The sequence below is a fragment of the Sminthopsis crassicaudata genome, chromosome 1, assembly GCF_048593235.1.
Source record: "Sminthopsis crassicaudata isolate SCR6 chromosome 1, ASM4859323v1, whole genome shotgun sequence".
NCBI classification, from domain to species: domain Eukaryota; kingdom Metazoa; phylum Chordata; class Mammalia; order Dasyuromorphia; family Dasyuridae; genus Sminthopsis; species Sminthopsis crassicaudata.
This window is the reverse complement of record NC_133617.1, coordinates 261,373,943-261,393,453: the sequence shown is the minus strand read 5'-3', so window position 1 is coordinate 261,393,453 and position 19,511 is coordinate 261,373,943. Positions and strand designations below refer to the sequence as shown.

The 19,511-nt window shown below is 33.9% G+C and overlaps 1 protein-coding gene across 3 annotated transcripts in view; it reads right to left on the bottom strand.

The window, feature by feature from the left end:
* The window catches only part of XKR4 (XK related 4), a 517,176-nt gene that overhangs the window by 39,246 nt on the left and 458,419 nt on the right, over positions 1-19,511 (bottom strand). For 2 of the 3 annotated variants that reach the window (XR_012484231.1, XR_012484232.1), the window contains exon 3: positions 15,964-18,142. Coding sequence is in view for 1 of the 3 variants with exons in the window: in XM_074278467.1 (XP_074134568.1) it covers positions 17,196-18,142 (947 nt within the window). In the remaining 2 variants the exon portion in view is untranslated. Of the gene's footprint in view, positions 1-5,485; positions 18,143-19,511 lie in introns of those variants that run through there. The other variant, XM_074278467.1, reaches the window with a different exon arrangement.

The following is a 19,511-nucleotide window of genomic DNA, read 5'->3' as shown; positions in this document are numbered from 1 at the left end:
ATGTAGACTTTTGTTACTATCCTTCAGTCACAAAGTAATTTTGTATAAGTACTATGGCTGGGGAAATGATAGGCTGAGAAACATCAGGATCATAAAACATAGAATGTAAGAGCTAAGAGGGACCTTAGAAATCATCCAGTTCAACCCTGTCATTTTGCAGATGAGAAAAGTAGGTTCACTTTTCTAAAAGAAAAAAAAAAAGTGGCAGAATGATTTGCAGAGGTCTTAGTCAGGCAGTAAGTGCTCAGGGTGGGATTTGAATCCAAGTCCATCATGCTATCCTTTGTATCACTGCTACATTCTTTTGAGGGAAGGAGAACTTTTCCGGTTTTGCTCATGAGGTAGAGCTTTAACTGAGTGTACCTGGTTAAAAACAAAAAGCCATTATGGAATACTGGTTTAATGTTCATAATAATAATAGTTGATACTAATGTAAAGAATAGGTTTTTAATAAGAAAAGCAAAGCCGGTATTGCAGATGCTATTTGTCTCAAGTCAAATCCCTCAAATTTTGCTGGGGTGGGTATGGGTAGTTAGGATAGACAGATCTCTATGCTTTATTAGATTTCAGAGAATTCCAGAATTCTTTTTCTGGGTCTTTTTGAGGTAATTGGAAAGGTATAATACATTTAAACGAGTGGTTTCAGTTTTTTGTCATTCATTTATTGAAAGGACTTCTGGAGCTTTTATTCCTGGGCTCTTTGTGTGGCAGAATGGGAAGGCAAGGAAAAGGGAGCCTGAGAATATCTGATTGTAGTCTAGGCTCTGTGCTAATTATGCAACCCTACCTCTCGACTTTAGCTCTCTAATCTGTCAAATGAGGAGGAATGGATGAGGTGATCCATGAAGTCTTCTCTGCTACTGACATTCTAGAGATTCTGTATTTTTGATGGCAGCTACATGGATTGGATGGTTAATATAATTCTTCTCCTCTTGTTCTATAGAAGTTTCACTTTGGAACTTCTGGCTTCCCATTGACACAATGGGATATAAGGCTATGTTTCATCCTTGAATATATGGACATGGATGTGAACTCTCCAGACACTAAGAAGGAGCAGAATCCTTCAAATAAATTTAAATCTACTCTTATGCAAACAAAGCACAGATATTGTCAATCTCCACTTCTCAATAGCATGGAAAACAAGCAATATTTCTGCCTGGTCATACTATCGTAGAATTTTAGAAATGGAAGAAGATAGAATTCATCTGGATAATTGATCTGGGACCTAAGATCAATTACGATTGCTCTAATTGGGGTTGAACTAGGATTGATTTAGGTTAATTTCTGCTCCTACCTCTGCCCTCACCCATACTCTGTAAGTTTAATGCCTTTTAAATGTAATTTTAAAAATTTGACAGTTGTATGATCTGAAAATACTATATCACCTAATAATACAGCAAACTTTATATAGTTTAACTTTTCTACTTTATTAGAAATATTTTAACCAATCTAAAATTTTGAGATGACAAAATACTGCCTTCAAACTAGATGTTAGAAGCTGCATGATTTACTTAATTTTACATCATGAGAGTTCAGGAACAAAAACTTTTAAAAACTACTCAAAATAAACTTTTAAAATCTCTTCTTTGTAGTTCCAATGGTATGTGATATGTCAGAAGAAAATGACTTAGAGAAGATTGTCCTGATCATTTGTTTATGTATACATATATTTTTATATCTGTCTATATTTAAAATCATTCCTCAATGAAATTAAATTCTTAAAACAAGGTAGCAATGCAGTTTCATGGATTTAGCACTAGTTCAATATTCCCTCAATTTTTGAGAATTTACACAAAGTTAATAGCAAAAGAAAAAGATGTTATTCTCAATATTTCTTAGTGGGTTTAAAGTTGAACTAATAAGAACAAATATTATGGCATTGGACAACACCCCCAATTAAAAAAAATAAAACAACTTTCCCTCTCTTTTCACTAAAAATTTCATTTGTAAAGTTATACAAAACTATCTGAAGCCCTTGTGTAAAGATTTCTCTAAAGTAGTTAAAATGTACTTCTAATGAGAAAATGAATCAGCTTAAGAATAATAGGCAAGAATCTCTTATAGGTTTTAAAGGGAATCATCCAAGTTGGGGAATGACGTCTAAATGTGGAGAAACAATGTTTTTCTTCTCAATCCATTGGTATTGAAAAACCCACTGTAGTGGTGGGTTCTTGTTAGGCTGCTAACTATAGAGGGATATTGGAAGCTTTCAGTTTTTAATGCCTTTTGGCTCTCATTAGAGAAGTACTATGGGAGCATATATTTCATCCTTGAATATATAGATATGGATGTGTACTCCCCAGACACTAAGAGGGAGCAGAATTCTTTGAATAAATTTAAATTGTATGTTAAGATTCAGATTTGAGAAAGAAGTTAAACTTTCATTAAAATGAAATTTGTATTAGTGTAGAAAAGGAAGCTTCTTAACAATGGTTGATAATAAATAAATAAATAAATTCTACACAGACCTTTTCAGAAAAAGGTTTGAATTTTATTAAATGTCCAAAATAATTCTATTCTTTGTTCAATAAATTATTGCTGTTTTCTTACTAATACCACTCCACTTTAGGCTCTACCCCCACTCCCATTCCATTCCTATTATGACAATATTCTTCCTTCAATGCACACAGTTCCCATTTGTATTATTAATAGTTATCAAATATAATGGTGCTTTTTACTTATAAAGCACTTAACATACATTAGTAATTAATCCTCACAATATCCTTATGAGGTAGGTATGTAAATATTATCTTCATTTTACAGAAAGGGAAAACTGAAGAAGAGGGGGAATTTTCTGAGGCCAGTGCCTAGTCAGGAATTAGGATCCATGTGTATTCCTGACTCTCCTTGCCAATAACTGGATCATTTGGACACATCCCTTTTGTAATTAGGGTTATTGCGTTTTTGCATTTAAAGAGGAATATATTTCATTGTGCATTTTTTAAATTTAGAAAATATAAATCTTTAAAAAACCCCAGTCTTTAGATCCAAGGAAGGATTTTTGGTTTGCTATTTTAAAAAAATCACAATTTCTATTTCATAAAAATAGATATTAAAGGAAATCTGAAAAAGGTTTTCAAGTTTCTTCAAATTATAATAAATAATGTTTATAACTTTATTTCCAAGAGAATGAACATTTATGTCCAGTTCCACCAAGTGCTCCCATCAAATATATATATGAAGAGGATTTAAGGATTTAATGTGAGAAACAAAATATTTTTAAGTTAATCAAATAGAATCAAGATGAGCATCTAAAACTCCTATTCCAAGGAGTAAGGTATGCAATTAGCATTTATGGAATACAGTCGAAAAAAAATAGTTACTCAGTACCCATAGCAATGGAGACTCAGGATTGGTTACCTCCTGCTTTTTGTATAGTCCTCTATACAAAAACAAAAAAGTTTCCCCTGAAATAAGATGGATGCTTTTGTGTTTTACATAAATGGGGGTATAGAAGAGAAATTGCTATCTGGAGTAAGTATTTATTTGTCTCTAAAAGCCCTCCCATCCTCCCTTCCCCTCCCCTCTCCTCCCCTTTCTTCCCTTCTCTCCTGTCCTGTCCTGTCCTGCCCTGTCCTGTCCTATACTGTTCTGTCCTGTCTTCTCCTCCCCTGTCCTGTCCTCTCCTGTCTTGTCTTGTCCTATCCTCTCCTGTCTTGTCCTTTTCTCTCCTGTCCTGTCCAGTCCTGTTCTCTCCTGTCCTCTTCTGTCCTCTCCTGTTCTGTTCTGTCCTGTCCTGCCCTGTTTTCTCCTGTCCTGTTCTGTCCTGTCCTGTCCTCTCCTAACTCTTCTGTCCTGTCCTCCCCTCCCCATCTTATTTCAGGGGAAACTTTTGTGTTTTACATAAATGGAGGTATAGAAGAGAAATTGCTATCTGGGATAAATATTTAATTGTCTCTTAAAGCCATCCCACCCTCTCCTCTCCTCTCCTTTCTTTTTCTCTCTTCTCTCCTCTCCTCTCTTCTTCTTTCTTCTTCTTTCCTCTTTTCTCCTCTCCTCTCTTCTCTCCTGTCCTGTTCTCTCATCTCTTCTCTTTTTCTCTCCTTTCTTCTCCTCTCCTCTCCTCTCTTCCTCTGTCTTCTCCTATCATCCTGTCCTACCCTACCCTACCCTACCTTACCCTACCCTACCCTACCCTACCCAACCTTACCCTACCCTACTTTACCCTACCCTACCCTATCCTATCCTACCCTACCCTACCCTACCCTACCCTACCCTACCCTACCCTACCCTACCCTACTCTATCCTATCCTATCCTATCCTATCCTATCCTATCCTATCCTATCCTATCCTATCCTACCCTATCCTACCCTATCCACTTGGCACAGTTTGTGATATTGGTCAAAGCTAGTAACTAAAACAATACACAAATGTCCACAAGACATCTAAAATATTTCTGGAAATACCCTCTTTGCATAGCTGAAAACCACTCAAGATTTTGTATATACACATTAGCAACATCTCACAAGTTTCACACATATATAAAATTAAATTACAGAAGTTCCCTAAAGATGAGACTGGAAGATTTTCTCAGTTCTTCTGCCAATCTATGAAGTTTCAGTCATGTAACATGCAAAACTCCTTGAAAAAATATCAAAGCTTACCCAGCCAGAGCAATCTGGAAAGGTCATTCTGAAGACTGACCTACAAATGTTGCGTGAAAAAAATGCTGTAAATTATTTAAGCAAATATAAAAGTTTTCCTAAATGGCTCAGACATTCATTTCAAGAAATGAATTTATTTTTGAGTTACTCTTTACCTTTTCTCAGGAATTTTCAAAGGGACTATGGAAAAAAAAAAAGACTCATGGATTAAAGTATAATGACCAAATTAAAACAGCAAAATACTTGTTTTGTTTTAAATATGTGAAAAAAATTTCTATTAATTGTGACACCACCATAAAAGTCTGTCTATCCTTGCAAGTGGCTTAAAACTGTCTTGATATACATGGAAGCACAAATGAGGTATTGTTTGTTAAGGTAAAAGAGTATGACATCAATATTTGAGAAACTGAGAGCAAATTTACCATTTGTTCAGAATCTCCCAAAAAGCCAAATGGGATTTCTGTAACTTTTAGATTGTGGGTGGTAGTTTTATAAAATTATTTTTTATAATGAGTTTTATTAATGAAAAGTGTCAAAGGGAATTGATAGATAACATTTCAGATAATTCCTATTCTGCAAGGTTTTGTGTTGTACTGTTTATGCTACTTCCTCCAAAACTTCTCTTCTAATTTAGCTAAAAGAAATTTAGATAAGTGTGTTTCTTCTATATATTGGTTTCTCTTTTTAATAGAGATTTTAGCAAAAAGAATTGTCTGTGACCAATTACTGCATAAGAAAGTTAAGTTCTACCACCTACAGAACCTAAGCAGTCATTTTTCTCCCTGGAGCCAACTTTTTAGGTGAAAAATCTCATTATTAAATAATACAGATATTTCCAAGTACTCAGATGTTCGTTGTTATGTAATTGACTAACTGTATTCTTTTCTGTTTTTTTTTTTGTTTTTTTGTTTATTTTTTTGTCCTATGGACAAATCTGTTTTCCTGAAATATTAGCAGTGACATTCTAGTTGTGTCTACACTGGTACCAGTCAAAAAAAATGGCAATTATCTGGACAATGTCAGATAAAACATAAGGCCATGGTAACCCTGAATCTCATTGTAATTTAAATGTAAGGTAATGAACTACTAATATTGTTCAAGCAAAGTAACTTTGGCATATCTGTTCTTAAAAATCCATTGCAAGTTCTTAGCTAGTAGGATTAAAGGAGCAGCAAATTCTGTGACTGAAGATATGAGGCTTTTTTTCAATGCACATTATTGTTTGTATGTTGTAATTTTTGTTATGTGAGAGTATCTACTTTCATACTTATGGCATGCTAGTGACTACTATATCTGCATCTAACATATCAGTAGTATTTTGTCTTAATCCTTTTTGGGATTATTAACATATATGAGCTTGATTTAAGAGGACTGTCTTGTTTCTCATATATTCTCCATAGTCAATACATTCATATTTTATTACAAGGTATTTGGGTGCATGTGTGTATGTGAGAGCATGAATGTGTGTATACGTGTGTGATATGGGATTTTGGAATTCAGGAAACTTGAGTTTTAAATACCCAAATTTTAGCAGGACATAGGTAGCAGCTTGCTTGTCACTGTCTCAAGTTGGAAGTTAAGTCACATGATAGAAAATTTTATTTCTCCATGCCACTGGCACACCCTCATAACAGATTTAGAACTTGTGCTAGCGGCTACTCCTAAAGAAGGAAATACTTAGCATAGGATCTATGGCATGAAACTTCATCATGCTCTAACCTGCACTTAGAGAGATTACTTAGAGACTGAAGACACCTTAGAATTCTTGAGAATTCTTCCCAGAATTATAATCATGGCAGTGATTCCAGTTTGCAATGAAACCTAGGAACAGAACATGGCTACTTCTTGCTCATCTAATCCACTCATCAAATAGGAAAACTGATTTTTACTTGACATTTGTCTGGATTGGGTTTATTAAATTGTTAAAAAGAAAAAAAATAGACATGAGCACAAGAAGTGAAACACTCCTTGAACTCTGAGAATAATCTCATGTTTTTGGGATTTCACTGTTAGAATCATTCTTTTTAAAAAGTTGAAACCAAATGTGATTTTTATTTAAATTAGCAAGAATGGTCATTCAGTTCAGAATGAATTTTAGTATGTTGGAATCTGATTATCACCAGATGGGTGGGGGAACCTTGCTATTTATTCAACATGTTGCAATGACAAGGGTGCAGATTTATTTAATATTTACTCATTCACCCCAGTCTGAATCTGGAACCCTACTAGGGAAAAGGAACTGAGTATTTTAATATCTATGACCATATTAATTTTATTGTCTACATGAAATTACAAATTCAGTTATGCTGAAAATGGTAATTCTTAAGAATGGACTACAAATTTTCTCATTCAGATTACTCATTAAGTACGGAGTAACTCTTTTTAGTAGTTTCCAAACAGTTGCATTTGAATCAATTAAAATCAAATGCTTGTATTCCAGTTTTAATTCTCTGAGTTGTCCAGTACCTCTATAATCCATTCCTCCCCAATATAGTGCTTACTTGCAAAAACGAATGAAATAGATGAATATTTATAATGTAAATTATGAGAAATTAAGAAGTATGAATTCATTAGTACTATATTTCATGGAGGTCTTTCTCTTCAGGCCTGGGCACACTATTGTAGAAAACTGAAAATGGCATTTCTTATTCACTAATTGATTAATATTTGCTTCCAGTAGCTTGATTACAATATTATAAGTAATAAATTTGTAAGATTAAAATGTCTGTTGAATTAATTAATTGCAAATCACCTCCAGTAAAACTTGACAAGTTTCAAGATGTTTCTGAAAAAAAAAAAAGGAATCAATAGCATCAGCAATGCACAGATATATGACATTGGGTGTGACTTCCCCTCCCTTTTGATGACAGCAGAAAAACATTTTCGCATGGTATTCATAATTGGATTTTTAAAAGTATAGCATATTTTTTCCTCAAGTATGAAAAGCACACATCAGTATTCCATTTCCTTGAAGGGGTACAATCAGAAAATATTATTATTAAATTAATTTTAACAGTAAATAACTTGGTGATCATTGACAGATAGACTTTGCTAACTGTATCAAACAGTTATCAGAAAATGCCCTAGTGGTTTGTAACTACATTATTAGTGGCAAATTACAGTGAAATATAGTGAATTATAGAAGTGTGGCATGTATTTTTGAAACACACTTAGAGGTTTTTTAATTAAATATTTTCATTGATAGTTGAATGAGTTAAAAATCATTAATAAATCTCATGTGATGCAACAACTCATAACTAGTGGATTAACTTTTAAGGAGTGCTAGAATCTTATAATTACAAAAATATATGAAGAATATGTTCTTTCAACAATTCTCCTGGTATGATAATTCCCTCTAACAATGCATACTGCAAACTACCAATGACATAGTAGATGTAATATAGAAATTTGTTTGATATATACAGATATTAAGTGATTTGCTCAGGGTCATATAGCTAGTAAATGTGAAAAACCAGTTTGAATTGGGTTTTCTTTACTCAACATCTAGTATTATAGCCTAATGTCACCAGTTTGTGTTAAACTAAATTAAATTCAAGATTCCTACTTGACTATACTTGACATACCATGAAAATCCCAATACTATAGTATGTACACTTTAGTGCTCCAAGTATTAAAATGATTGATGTTATAATTTTATGCAAATCTACCTATGGATAAAGACAAGGTGGTCAATGTAATCTTCTAGATCATAGGATCATAGAGCTAAAGCTGAAGGGTGTTTTAGAAGCTATGTAGTCTCTTTCTCTTTTTGCAAATGACAAAAATGAGGTACAGTGGTTAAGTAATTTATCAAAGATTATACAGTTAGACAGTGTTAGTTAAAGGAAGTATATTAAAAACCAAATACCCAATTTTTTTGAAAATTCTGTCAAAGGTAAATAGCAGTCTTCAATAGCACTGCAAGAATATATATAATTATATTAGATTCTTCTCGAGGGTTTGCTTAATTATCTAATTACTTTTGACATTCATTGGGTAAGAAACTTTATGTGTGATGCTGTGACCTTAATAACTTGTAGTAGTCCAACTATATTTATATGATGAGTAGATATTCTGAGGAAGTATTTGGGACACTCTGCTTCTGTGAGACTGCTTCTTTCTTTCCCAGCTCCTCTGAAGGTTTTTTTTAATTGATTGGCTTAGGGGAAAAACTTATAAAATGGATCTTTTAACTCCTTTGGCTAGAATTGGATTCATTATAGAAAATTCATCATAAAAAAGAAGAGTATTGAAACATTTGGTCTTTGAGATTTAATGCAGATCCTTGAATTTAAAAGCACAGATTGGTTTAGAGTTAGACTTTAAGGCAATCAGTTGCTTTCAGCTACCTAAGGGGATTAGTTTTGGACAACTGTCATTCTTCTAAAGATAGATGATGGTCAGTATGACCAGGGACTCTATTAGCTACTTTCACTCAACATATATAGTGAAACCATAGTCTGATTATTAGTCAGAAGAGAGAGCTTTATAATAATCTGGTACTTTGTAACAAATGAGACAGATATTTGAAAAATCATTTGTATATAAATTACAGCTTTTAGCTTTTGGTATGGGACCATTCTCATAATGGTTTATCAAAGATAGGGCAAAATTCCAATTGGAAATTTAATCTGCTGTCCTATACAAATTCTGGGGCTTTCACCATTTCCAAGATTGCCAAATTACTATTGATAGTAATTTTTTGGGAGTAACTCTTTTCAAGTTCCTCTATTGATCAGAATATAGGTTATGTTTTTCTTCAAAATTTATTTTATACAAAATTTGTCTACCCTAGAATCAGTCTTTTTTATTTATTTTGCTACATAACTATATAGCTTTTCCTCTATGCCCCTTTTAAGAGAAATCTCTCTGAAAAGGGAATGATCTATATATGGGCAAATAATAAAGTCAAAAAGCATGTTCCAAAAGAGCACTTAATTTTAATTACCTACCTTTTGTGGTACAAAATGATCTAAATCAGAGAATTTGTTCACTTGCAGATAGAAGTGTATTGCAACTCTTTCCTTCTGTCCTTTATATCTATTTCTCTATGATAATGATCCATTGTGAAGTCTATTTTATATATTAAAGACTCCTTGCTTCTTTAATGTTTTAATTCATCCATTGTGAAGTTTATTTTCCATATTTAAGACTTCTAGGTTCTTTAATGTCCAAATCTATTAGTAGTAGTAGTATAATTGAACAAACAGAGACTGTGTATTGTCTACAGCCTAACTCCCAGTACATTCTCTGGAGTTTAGGTTCTTCATGTATAACATTAAGAGTTTGAACAAGAAAATAATATTCACTCTCATTTCTCCTATTGTCTTTACTATATAATCACTAATGTTTCTTCGAGTTTTAAAATTCTAATCTATCTTTTGAAGATTCCCCTCCTCCCACTGGGTTGTCTATCAAAACAGATCAGTAAGATTAGTTAGGTAGGGATAAGGTGATTAGTACTTTGCTCCAGGGCAATGAAATTTAAATATTAAATGTATGAAATCCTCCAGCAATGTTAGAGCCATTAGAGCCTTCTCTCTTCTCTCTGCCTAAATTAATTTGGCATGTTTCTTTATTGCATTATTTTTACATCAGGAATTACAGAGTAGAAAGGAGGGGGCACTCCTTGACTAGACAAGATTCATGATACTAACCCTGGCCAAATTGCCTGCCTCTTTTCCTGAGTGTTGAAATGGATGATATGAGTTCTAGAGTTATTATACATCTTGCTTTATAAGAGTCTAGATTAACTGTTCATGGTATAAGGAATAGTGAGAAACTGAAAATACCCTTACTTTGTCAAGATGATGCAGAATTCAAGGAGTAGAACCAGGATTCAAACCTAGGGCAAGGCTTTTGTTTCAAAACCAGGTTTCCTTCCATAATTCTACTTGACATTTTTCAGGATTTTTTTTTTTTTTAAGTAAAAATAGCACAGGTTAAAAAAAATCCAATAATTTTTTTTCTAATCATGCATCAATGATGATTTTACAGCTATCAAATTAAAATTAAATGCAATTTTCCCCCAATTTGGGAAAGTAGTAGGATCATTGGTTACCCTGCCTTTCTGTTTCATTAAAGACATTAAACATGTACAGGAAGGAATTTGGGAAACATTTAATTATATTTCAATTCAAAAATTACTCTGTGCATTCATCCAGTACTTCACTAAATAAATAGATCAATAAATAAATAGATACTATTTCACTAATCTCATAAAAATAATAATTTTGAAAGTGAAAGATATTCAATTTTACAATAAGAAGAAAAGGTATGGAAAATTGCATTATTATTAGTGTGGTGATCCTATTATAAAATTTCTTTGACTCCCCTTGGAGGATTTTTTGAATAAAATGTGAGATTTACTCAGATGAATGGTACACCTTCCATATTATCTTTTAGTTGATTTCATTAGTTACACAAATATGCCCTAATAATTAGAAAATACATGCAATATGAGAGAAGCCTTCCCCATGAATTGAAGAAGGCAAATATTGCCAAAGGAGAGGGATATTTTTCCCATCTTAGAAATAATTACTAGACATTTCAGTATGAAAAACAATGAAAATCAATTAAATAAGGAAATTTGAACTGAAAAGGTTCTTTTTGGGGAGGGAGGTGATGAAGGAAAATGACCTACTTAAAAGTTTGTTCTTGATAAGCTCTGATAGACCCACAGAACTGATCATTTATACTCAGTCAATTTGGTTAAATGTTATACACTTTCTGCCTTTCCCACTTTTGACTCTCTCCCCTAAAAAGTAATTTTAAGATGTCCAGGACAGATATTTTATCAAAGAATTTAAACTCAAAACTAATTTAATCTTCTAACACCCAAAGAAAGTGCTTAAACAGATCATGAAATGTCAGGATCCCTCAGATATTCAGGGGTAGGTTTTCCTATCCAGTTTTTGTTGCACAAATGGCTGTTTGCCTCTTACTGCATTTTGGGCTTCATATGATGTAGCCTAATTGCTACAATTAGAAAAATTAAATGGCTCATTGTGTTTTTATACAATTCCACCCACATTTTGCACTTTTTTTTTTTTAACTATAGAATCAGTAATTACAATGTAGACTAAAAGACACATATTGTGATTATTTCCGTCATGAATCCCCTTTTATGCAACTCAATCTAACAATGAATTCATATTGAATGGAAAAGTTGGTAAGGCTGTAATGGGAAAACAACATTGGATTTGAAATTTGGTTTAAAACCTGCTTCTACTGGTTATTTACTACTTGTGTGAAATTAGGGAGCCCACTTAACCTTTTCGGTAAAATGAGATGGTTGAATTAGGTAACTTCTAAGGTCCCTTCCAACTCTAAATGTTTCTTAAAACAACAACTAAATGTTCAACTGGATCCTTCAGTAGATGAACCAATCATTTTTGTTATCTTCAGAAATAAACATGTTGCTGTCATCAAATTGAACATATGATAAGTTGTGTCTGTCATTAATTGATAGAAATGATTAGTGACCTGACTCTGATTATTCTGTATTATAAATATCAATTAAGTCAGAGATGTCAAACTTGAAACCAAGTTAAAATATAACTGGGAAATGTTTAACAAAAAAATACATTGCAATATAAATGATTTTAACATGTGATTCTTAATGTTAATATACAGCTCATAGTAATCCATTTGTATTTGAGATTGACATCACTGCTCTAAATTACCTTTCTGAAGGAAAGAGTCAGATTATTTTGTTTTAAAAGATTTTAAGGAATTTTTTTATATAGACTGAAAAATACCAAGGCTTTATATAGAAATGGTAAAAAAGCAGATGGAAGATACATATGAAAAGACATATATTATATGACACATTATAAGAAGAAACTTTACTAGAAAAAGCCCCAAATTTTTGTACAAACAATAGTATCAACTTTCCTTACAGAATAGTGAGATGTTCTCATGTTTGGGGACATATTTCAAAACAAACATCCAGGCCCCAAAAGTTCCAGTTTACACCTTTAGGAAATTTTCTTCCCACACCTGTCTTCAGAGAAGTGTTTCTTCTACCTGCCTAGAATGACATGTGGCTGTTAAAAGACACTTTCTTTCAAGAAACCTCTGATAAAGCCCATTTAAACTCACTTTCTTGATGGCTTAGGGTAATGCCAGTTTATGAGGATTGTGAAGAATACCTAAAGATTTCATTTTTGGGCTGAGGTAAAAAAAAGAAATAGGAAAATGGGTTTCTGGATGAAAACAGCATAAACTGAAGGACACACACATTTAAGGCTAGAAGCTTTAAAATGTATGACACATTTTTTCTCTTTCCTCTTTGTTACTTTCAGAAAGACTATTTTTTTCTATTTTAAAAGTAATCACCAAATTTTCATTTCTCCTGTTCATTTGAATTGGTTTAGCACTACCAGTTACTATATTCTATTGGTAAACATGTATGATGAGTTGATCATCAAGTTTAAGATTTTGGTATAAATTTATCAGTGACAATAATAACAATAGTTCTAGCACAATAGTATTTTTTTTTTTTATACCATATTTGCTTTGCCAACATTTGGACTCAATGATTATAGTAAGCTGGGAAAACATTTATTTCATATGGTGACTGAACAGCACTATCAATGACAAATATTTACTGAATACCTAGAGAGTCATCCTAGATATTCCATGTTAAGGACAAAACATAATGTATAAAAACGGTTTAAAGAACACTATCATATTTGGGACTTAACATTTAGGAGAAAAAAAAAAAAACCAAACCTCTCTGCTGTTGACAAAATTTTGGCTAGTGTCAAGACTTAAGATATGGTCATTACATTTTTGATTGAGATTTTATATGTTTCATTTCATCAATAAGGTAAACCTTATAACAAAGTTTCATCAAAGAATTTCATCCATATTCTGTAAGTGAGTACTATGTAGAACCCTCCTTTGAAGAGAGGAAAATAAGAATAAAGATGAACTCAAAACATTAGGAGTTCAGGGAACACTGATAAAAATGTTAGCTTTCCAAACACTTCCAAGCTAGTGTTCAAATCTAATGCATTACATATTACCCCATTCCTAGATTTTAGAGAAATGTCTTTTAGGAAACTACTAGAGACTGAAAATAAATTGTCAAAAAATAATATAGTTATATAAATCACATTTTGCACCTTTATAAATTGACAAATCTCTTTAAACCCAAATACAGAAGACCCTCTATCACCCAAAATTCTATCAATTAATATTTCTGTACCAATGTCTAATTTTATAATGATGACCCTGAGCTTGCTTTTTTTTTTTTTGTATCCTGTCAAAAAAGATCAAATTACATTTTATATGGTTTTAAGCTCTAATTACATTGTCTTTGAAATTTTCAAAAAAGGAGTGATGTGGTATATGTAGCAATTGTTAATTGCTATAATATAATTAATATTATAGAAACCATTAATTCTCAAAATAATAAGATCTATAATTAGAATATGGCATCCTTTTTCAGAATATGATGGAAAACAGAGAGTCTACCACATTTATTCATGAAAAAATATCTTTTTTTTTTTCGGTAACATAGCTTCTTGATCTATCCAATCACATTCCAGTTATATAGTATTTTTTTTTTTATAACAGCACTGTCATTTTATTTTTACTACAAGAAAATCAATGAATAATTTGAATCTTCTGAAAGTCACTTGTGATGCTATCTATGTGACTTTTTGCAAGTCATTTAACCTTAGCTCTCCATTTCCTCAATCATAAAATGATTGTTGGTCATGATGGTCTTCGAGGTCCCTTCTAGGACAAGATTCATGCTCTTATACTGTTTTCTCATAACTAATAAGAAATGATTATGTCTGTTGTGGTTTGTGGTGATTAACACAATCATATCTAATCCTGATATATATTCATGACATCAAAGACATAGCAATAAAGTGTTGGATTCTTAAAAATTGCTAGTTTTGTGTTTTTGGTAGAAAAATTACATTTGTGATTCATAATTCTTCAAGCTGAATTCACTCGCATTAAATTTAGTGTCTGAAATGCCCAGAAGGGACATATCAGCTGAAATGCTAATTATATCTTAAAATATAGAAATGAGTGGCTAGGGTGGAACACTTATCCCTAAATGTTTACCAGCTGCTGGAAAATAGCATCTTCTTGATTTTTCCTGGTAAGCCCAGTTACCTCATCACACCTACACATGTGATTATTATTCTCTAGCAGAGCTATTTCTTGGAGGAATAAATCCTGTAGTACTAGGAAAAGATGAAGTTTTATTGATAAAAATTGTTTATTATTAAAAATGGCTTTTGAATTAAATACAAAAAACCCTGGTCTAGTAGGAACCCTGTCATTTTGTAAATATCATTGTAGGGATAACAGTCACTGCATAACATACCTATTGGCAAAAGGTTAAAATACTGACATTACCAGTGATAGATTGTGGACAGACTAGCTATGTGCATAACTGTTTGGTCATTTTAAAAGGATTTTGGGTCAAACAGATAAACTTATTTTTTAAAAAGCAAATTAATCAATTATTTAGTTGAATTCAAATCGTTTAGTGAAATTAAAATGAAATGTGAATATTGAAAATTAGCACATTTTCTGCTATTGTCTCAAATTCTGGTCACTACTAATTATCTTTATGATCTTAGGTAAATCACTTCATTTTTCTGATCCTTAATTTCCAAAATGAAGACATTGGACCAGATGACTTATAACATCCTTTTCAGTTCAAAATTTATGAACTGAATGGAAATAGCCATGAAAAAAATTGCTTCCTTGGAAAGCTTCTAATTCTTGGCAAACCATTTGTATTTTGGTTCTAATTTCTTCTTCACCTGATATTTGAAAAACAAAACAAAACAAAAAACAAAATAAAACAAAACAACCCATAGCCAAACTCTTGGAACTCCAGTGCTAGAAAGCAAGGTGGTCTTATAGGAGAAAAATATCTTTTTATATCTGAAGAGCAAGCTAATGGGACACTTGGACCCCTTTCTAACTTCCCAAATAACTAAAAAGCATAGGATGCTTTTTAAAAGAGTCCAGCCCTATAAAAAGGAAACATCTTCTATATGTAACATACATTTTTTCATTACAAAAATATCGAAATAATCCATGAGTTATTCCACTCTGCACCAGCTATAAAAAAAAAAAAAATACTATTAAAATTTGACCTGCACCTTTAATGCAACCAAAAGCACCATGAGGGACATTTCCAACAGAAAAAAGGGAGAACATTTACTTGCTGTAGGGAGGTATTTTAAACCCAGAATCTTCTTATTTTTTTTGTACAAACAATTCAAACATATTGTTAGCTAGATAAAGAGACAAGCCTTCCAGAAGTTCGAAAGGGCTTTTCCCACTTATTTCATTGGTTTTGTCTGCTCATACTTACTAATGAGTGGCCCAAAGCCTCTAAAAGACACATCACTTTCAACTTGGGTTGGGGGTAAAGATAAACCAAACTGTCTGTACACGTGGAGAACTTGACTGTTCTTCCTTGCTTCCTTCTTTCTGTAGGGCTCGTGCTATTCGGGGTCTGTCCCTTGGGCATTAGTATCAATCTTGCAGTTCAACAATGTTTGGCACTAGAAGGGTATGGCATGTCACGTACTCTCATCACATTGTACCTGCATACATTCACACACAGAGCCATGTATTCTGTGTCCTGAAACAAATTCAGGTTATGACATTTTAATCTCCAGATGCTTGTCCCCTCACAATGAAAAAAAAAACATGGTCTCCAGAAGCCTGGAGAACCCATGTTTAGATTTTGCCATTTTTTTTCCTTCCTTCTTTCCTTCCTTTTATTCTCTCTCTTTTTGCAATTAAATACTGAATCATGATTATCATTTAATTTACATCACTAAGTTCTTAGAGCTCCTTGGTCTTGTTGAAAGCCAAAAATGTGCTGCATAGGATTTCTGTCAAAAAGGATGCTGTCAACTGAAAATTTTAATGAAAATAAATCCTGAATTTCATAGAAAACTAACCATTCCATCAATATTAACACTTGTACAAGTGCACTTTCATTTGCTGTCCACTGGTAGGTTGACATACATTTTTCCCAAATGAGAAAATATTTACCAATTTTAAAAAAACGTTTCTTTTTCTGGAGTCTTGAGGAAATAATTTTCTCATTTTATTCCTGCGAGAAAACAGAGCTTTATATTGACAAACTATCTAAGTCATTTTGACAGAAGGTTGTGTGTGTGTGTGTGTTTGTGTGCATATTGTATAAAACATGATTGAATATGTTTTTATGCAAAAATCAGGCAGCTCCATTAAAATGCCCTGTTAATTGGAGGCAGCATGTACACATCAAAATCCTCCTATAGTTTCAACTGAAAGCTCTGACAGGAGTTTGATAGGAACAAGGAGTCAAGAGCTGGGGATCTGCTCCCCAGGTAAAGGAATTGAGACTCTCAGGGGCTGCTTCTCTGAAAAGGGTATTACAGCTGCCAGTCTACAGCTTGTGGATCAAATGATAATCATGATGATAGCCAGACTAAGACCTTTACAACTCCTTGCTCTACTCTATAATAGAGTATAGTTATTGCCCCAGCCTTGCTGTCAACCCTTAATCTGGACTGTAACGTCATGGCTCCTTCAAAACTTTTCAGTTTTCTACAAAGTAGTTTCATACTCCAGCCGCTCCTGAATAAGGGCATCGTCTTTGTACTGTAACCTCGGAGGAGCAGGGGAACATTCAAAAGCTAAGATGGCCTTTCGTAGGCTTCTGTCCAACACGTGTCTCTCCCAGGCTGGGTATCTATTCCTGAACAGATCAATTTTAATGACTGATTCTTCAATCCTTGGTGGTCTGGAGGATGGGGTGGAAGGGGCAGTCGGCCTCACCTGAAACACAGGCACACACCCATCCCGCTCTGCAAACTTCTGATCCCGATCACTGGCAACGCTGCGATTATTGGAAATGGACCTTAGAGTGCTTGTGGCCACTTCTGGAGGCAGAGTGAAGGCTGCTACCGGGTCCTCACAAGCACAGCTTGGTGATTGCCCAAAACGGGGTCCATTGGGGTGAAAGAAGGCATAATACATCAGCATAAAAACAATGCCCGTTAAAAAGCTGCTGAATACCACACACAGTGCTGGTATGGCAAATGCATCTGCAATCTGGGGAGCCTTATACAGGTACCAAAGGGCACTCAAGGCGGTATTTTCCAAAAGAATCACAAAATAGTAAATGAAGAGCCGGCAACGTGTCCTGCCTTCCTTTACGTTGAACCAGCTAAAGATGTAGATGATTCCGACCACCATGTCGAAGACAATCTCCTCCCATTTTGTGATGCAGAATTCTGTCTCACAGTGGACGATCCAGAAGGTCATGATGCACCAGTGAAGGACGATGAAGATCCCAAAGTAGAGCTGGAAAACAGAGGCAAAAAGGGCGAAGGTGATCACCCTTGCTGCGATGGTGAAGAAATGCCAGCAAAACTGAATGATGACAGCCATGTAACTGATGGGTTTCTTATCATCACGGGAATCCCGAAGGGCTTTCTGGTAGGAAGCCAAAGCCCAAGCCAAGGAAACAAGGGAGGCGGCAGCAGTGAGACCTGAAAAAACAAATAAAGCAGGGATTTAGAGAAAGAAACCTGGACCGAGTGAGGGGAATTAACAAATCTTCCGAGAAACATCCCAGTCTGCAATTGGCGGAGTAGAATTTGAATTGCTGCAGTTTAGCTAGGATTTGTGGACTCTTATTTTCCAGCTTATCAAGGAATTTGATGATATCTTCTTTTTCATCTCTACCTCTCAGAGATATCATGAAGTGTATGAGAGCAGAAGGGAGAACATTCCAGGCATTGAGAACCACATGAGTAAAGACGTGAAGGTCGGAGAGGTCCGATAGTGTAGAGTGTGTTTTAGAGCTGCTCAGTGAACAGGAAGCTATTTATAGCCTCCTATCTATAGAATAGAAGGTAAGAAATAATGTGACAGTATCCTGGAAAACAGATTGTAGAGGGTTTGCATTTCCAGGCAGAAAGCTCTTATTGTTAACAAAACTCTCTCAAGTTAGCTCATTTGATCTAAAAGAAAATGTTAACTGGGGGTCTACATAGCACAGAAAAAAGTGGGAATGGTATGAAGAGAATGATTTTATTACATTTTCTCTCACTTTCCCAACTCATACACTTTTCCATTTCTAAAGTAATTTTTCTAAAAAAGTAGGTCTGGACATGTCACACTCCCTTGATTAAAAAGTTCTTGGTGGCTCCCTATTATTTCCTCTATACAGATCACTCTTTGTAACCTGGCTCCTTCCTATCCTTCCAGCCTTCTTAAACTTTATTCTTCTCATGCTCTCCAGGATCCAGCTGCAGTAGGTGGTTTACTTACCTTTCTTTCTATACAATACTTCACGTCTCATCTTTTTGCCTTTGTGTTGGCTGTTCTCCTATAGCTGAAACATCCTCCCTTCTCCCTTCTATTTTTTAGATTCCCTGGTTTTCTCAAAAGCTAAACTCCCACCTTCTACAGAAGGCCTTTCCTGATAGTTTTTCTTCTGATCCCAACCCTTCCCCTACTAGTATCTTCCCTCTGCCATTACCTTCCATTTCCTCTGTATGACCTATCTTGTATGACCTAGTTATTTGCATATTTTTTCTTCATTAGAATATGACCAGGGTAGGTTTTGTTTATTTGTTTGCTTGTTTTAACATTCTCTGTGTTTAATCCTTAGTGTGGTACTTGGCACTTTCCTCTTTTCTGGAGCTTCATAACTTTTTTTTTTTTTTTTTTTTAAATCTATGCTAGTGAAGCCAATCTTTAGCTCAATGGGTTTTTTATTCAGAGCTGCACTGATTCAGAATATATGCACTTATGTAGCATTTGAAGGTTCACAAAACTCTCAAGTTAGCTCATTTGACCTAAAAAGGAAAAATTTTTTTTATTAATCAAGCTTGTTTCCTGATATTTTTCCTT